A 4487-nucleotide genomic window follows, 5' to 3' on the forward strand; every position below is an offset into this window, starting at 1 on the left:
CAATTGCCAAAGGAGGGTTACACTTCCTTTGTCTTCATTTTGTGGAAAAAGATAATACATAGATTAACACAATTTTGGTATTATGTGACCAGAGAGATATCAGTGATTTTTCTTTCTGTATGTTAAGTCATCGCTCTATACGCCAACCCCCCTTTTTATTTCTAGTGCTCTTAACAATTGTGTTGGAGAAAGGACATCAAATGATGCTTAGAAATGTGATACACATTTTCATTTCACACTCCATCAGCTTTTACAGCTGTAGCTCAATGAAATGTAAGAGAGAGCTTGGCAAATGGCCATACTTACCAAGGTATAAAATGGGGGTCAGGTTACTTTTTTATAGAAAGGGGGGGGCCTGTTTAATGTTCAGTCCACATGACTGAGGCAGATATGTAGCTTACGCCCTAGAAAGGCGGCCTAGGCTGGTACGGGTTAGTGCCTGATCAGCCGGAGGTTGGGGGTTTTGTTGGTTGGTTTGTTTCTGCTATATTCTAAACGGTTTCTGCAAAGGAAAGAAACCTTCGAGTCCCACCCCCTTCCTCTCAGGAGTAGTGACACAGAGCCCATCTCGGGGAACCAGATCATCTTGGGTGTTAAATCGGTCACCTGCCGATGATGGCTTTTGCCCTCTGCTTAGAGTCTGGACCGGCTTATTCCCTTTGCAGCTGGGGAGGCAAAGCTATAGGAATCAGCAAGACCACAGCTTTCTAATTCAGATTTCAATCTGTCAGTCAGGATTAAAGCCTCATGCACGCATCAAGAGGGAGCCATCCATGATAACAGGAGCGCGGCTAGCGATCTCCGTGCTTTGCCGGCTCTGCTGCTTCCCTGGCAGGCCGGAGAGCGGGGCAGGGCATCCTGTACGCACCTCTGTTACGCCCGAGACTTCTCCCTTGGCTAAGGGCTTGCTGATGGAGGGGGTGTAGATTCTGGCATCTGAGGCTGGCTGTCCTTTCATGAAATGCTTTCCGGATTCATAAATGTCCACTTCGACCATTTTCCCCATAAACGAGGGGTTCTTTGGCACCAATACCTTAAAAAAAATCAGAAGACTGATATTACTTAAAAAGATAAAGCTAACCGTTTTATTTTAGAACAGTTTTACATTTACAGAGTTAATGCAAAGGTCATATTACAAATATCGTACAGAGAATTACTGATTATGGCTCACTCACCTTTCCTCACTCCCTCTAATAAACAATGTGCATTCATTTGTCATAATTAATGAACCAATATGGATCGATCGTTAGTCACTAAAGTCCATGCTTGATTCCGATCTCCTTCCTCCTTCCTCGGTTGCTCCCTAATGCTCCTTTTGTCCCGGGGGCCTGTCTAGGGTACGTTGGCCCCTTGGGTTTTGGTTGGGGCCCTTTTTGTTTGGGGCTTTTTCGTTTTTTTTTTTTTTTAAAAACCCTCATACATTGTGCTTCCTAAGTGTTGACTGAAAATATCCATTTTTTAAAGGGCTGAATGGAGGGGATTTTTGTATTCTCTGGACAGTCTCTAGGGAGTCCTTGGCCCGGCGGGCTGCTGACCACAAGGTCAGCCTTTGGAACCCACCAACCCTCGGCAGGAGGCTCTCTTCGCCTGTCAAGAGTTACAGTGCCGGAAACCCTCGGGGGCTGTTCCATTCTGTCATGGAGGCTGGACTCGGCTTGGGGTAGTGAGTTTGGGATGACACCTAAAGCCCTCCCCCCCACCACCACCACTGGCTGCAGAAATCGTTCTGGTTCACCGATGTAAGCTGGGGGGATAACAAGACAAGGGGTTGCCCCGTCGAGGGATAGGAGGGTAGATGTGATGCTATGGATAGAAAGTACCATGGATCTTGAGTGGTAGGGATGTGACATTGTCTGGTCACCTTTACATACATCTCTAGGATTTAAATTCCCATTTATTCATTTGAAGGGAAAAAAATGGAAAGATGTTTTTGAGTCCACTCTGATTCATGGCAACTCCACCTATATCAGAAGAAAACTGCTCTGCCCACCCTCCCAACCCTCCTTCCCGGAAGTCAATCCCCAGGTGCCTCTTGGGAGATTCAGATGTCCAGCCTCCAATCATACCACCCGGGGCCTGGCTGCTCAGTAGCTCATGGTGGGGGCTCTGACAAGGGCTATGAGAAGATCAAGAGGTGATGTGAGGCGCAGCAGGCAGTTCTGGGCGCTTCTCCACAGGCTCTGTCCTCCAGCTGCTGGAGGATCGAGGGACAGAGGAGGAGGAGGTGGTCTTCCTGGGAGGAGGCTCTTTCATTGCAGGATGCCTGCTGTCCTTCCGGCATGTGGATGGCAGACCGGGGATATCCCCCAGCCAGCAGCCAGCCACTTTGGGCAGGCCTTTGATAGCCTGCTCTTGGCTACTCCACGCGATGATGACGAAAACGGAGACAGCATTGATGAAAGCCTCAGACTGTCAATACCTTCCAAACTAGCTGTCAGCATCAACGGTTTGAACTTCACAGACAGGCCTGCAGACTTGTGCACGGACACATGTGTGCACATGCACGCACATGCATGCACGAGCGCATATTGGGGGTGCCAGGGTGTGGGAGCCAGGACCCCTGGTGGCGGAGTGGTGATGTTGGGCTGTGAGCCACAGGTCTACGGTTCAAAACCATCAACCATTCTGAGGGAGAAAGATGGGGCTTTCTAGTCCCGTGACCAGTCTCGGAAATGCAAGGGGGTGCTCCACCCTGTCTTACAGGGGTGCTAGGAGTTGCTATCAACACGATGGCAGTGAGGTGTTTGTTATTTTTATTTTTTTGAGGATACGGGAGTACATTTAAAGGCAACCTTTAAAATATTGTAAATATTGGCGCTTGGAGCTAAATGTCTCTTCTAATGAGGGGCTGCCATCCATTCCTCTGGCTGTTCTGAAATGCATGTGGTCGTTCCTTCCAGGCAAAGAGAACCATCTGTCCACCAGAGATGACCGGTAAAAGCCCTTGTTTACCCTGGGCAAACGGGTCCCCCTCTTGTGGGACAAGAGGTAGTTTATAAGCGTCTCCTTCACACTTCTATTGTAGTCCTACAGCTCCTTGCCAATCTTTCCACGCCAGGATCCAAAATAAACAGACCGGTTCTGAGGCTGCAATGCGTTGGTATTTAGATGACAGCAACCTCCCCTCGGGGACTCAGCTACTGAGAGAAGTAATGCCCATGGACTCCGCGACTCTCTTCCTTGCAGAGACTTGTAGCAAAAACAACAACGAGACACGCCAGGGGAGAGCTGGAAGGGCCACCGCCGATTTCTCTAGCAGGCGAAACTGGATCTTGGCCTTTCGGAGTTCCATGTCTACGAGCACTGGGTGTACTGCTCCATCAGCGGGTGACAGGAAGAGAGTCACCCTGAATGGGGAGTTCCCTGGGCCAAGCAAATCACCTTAAAAACGAGCTTAAAGAATCAGGCTCGGACAGCGCTTTGGCATTCGTTTTCAGGAAACAACATTTACAATGAAAAATCTCTCAAGGCAACGGTTCCTGGGAGACGTGGTCCTATTCTGGGGGAAGATGGCTCCCTCACCCCTTGATCTGCAGCCTCGATCTGAATGAAGGGCTCAATGTTTTTCCCCCTCCGGTTTTAAGAATCGGAAAAAGCCGGGCCACTTCAAATGAGAGGAAACAGCTAATGAGGCTTGCGTTGCCTTTAAATGGAAGGGAAAGCAAGTTCCCTGCTGAGGGAAAAGCCCAGACAGCAGAGAGGAATTGGAAGTGGTGACCAAAATCCAATCGAGCTCCTCCCCAGGGCTGAGCAGAGGGTTGGCCTGGAGGGGACAAACGGCTCTCTGGAGCGCACGGAGATGGAAACTGCAGAGAGACTCCGTTCCCATGTGTGAGGAGGGAGTCCTACCCAAGGGCAGGCTCCACTGGGTACCCAACAGGACATGCTCACCCTGGGCTTCCGGGTTTCCTGAGGTCTGCTGCCCAGTTTGATACACTTCTCCTGGGTGGAACACAGACGTGGTCTCATTAGGTACCCTTTCCCCAATGTCTAGCACACACAGGGTCCTTCTCTTGCCCATTCCTTCTCAATGTGCCCACACTGTTCTTAGGAATCTTCTAATGCTCTCATTCCAATCATGACTCGTTTGCTAGGAATTCACATCTTCTCCAGGGAAGAAGAGTGTTTTCAAAACACAGAGTCCATCCATTTGCTTGGAGGGATGCATGAAAATCTCTGTCATCCCCAGGGGAGTGCATGCCTCCCATCTCTTCCCTGGGCCGTGATGGGGTTGTGTAGTTTCTCTGGCCATGTCTGGGTGTATTTCCCAATGTGGGCAGAAGTGACCAAGACGCACTCAAGCTCCTGCCCAAGGCTGAGCAGAGGGCTGGAGCTCACAAGGTTGAAGTGCAGCGCTGGCAGGGCGGGGGAAGGAGACTAATGAGCGGGGAGCCCCCAACACTGGCTTCCAAAACTGTCGAGGTAAACCAATTTGTTCTTCACATTGCTCTCCACCTAGAGTGGAGTTCAAGGGGTGGGGTCACTCC

General features: G+C 50.0%; 1 protein-coding gene across 1 annotated transcript in view; it reads right to left on the reverse strand.

Annotated features, from left to right (window-relative positions):
• The window catches only part of CDKAL1 (CDK5 regulatory subunit associated protein 1 like 1), a 768993-nt gene that overhangs the window by 30814 nt on the left and 733692 nt on the right, over nt 1-4487 (reverse strand). The window contains exon 15 of the mRNA XM_045295775.1: nt 869-1052. Within this exon, the coding sequence (XP_045151710.1) occupies nt 869-1052 (184 nt within the window). The remainder of the gene's footprint in view (nt 1-868; nt 1053-4487) is intronic.

The sequence above is a fragment of the Echinops telfairi genome, unplaced genomic scaffold (genome assembly GCF_000313985.2).
Source record: "Echinops telfairi isolate 266 unplaced genomic scaffold, ASM31398v2 ScPeMD7_5868;HRSCAF=6743_0, whole genome shotgun sequence".
In the NCBI taxonomy this organism is placed as follows: Eukaryota; Metazoa; Chordata; class Mammalia; order Afrosoricida; family Tenrecidae; genus Echinops; species Echinops telfairi.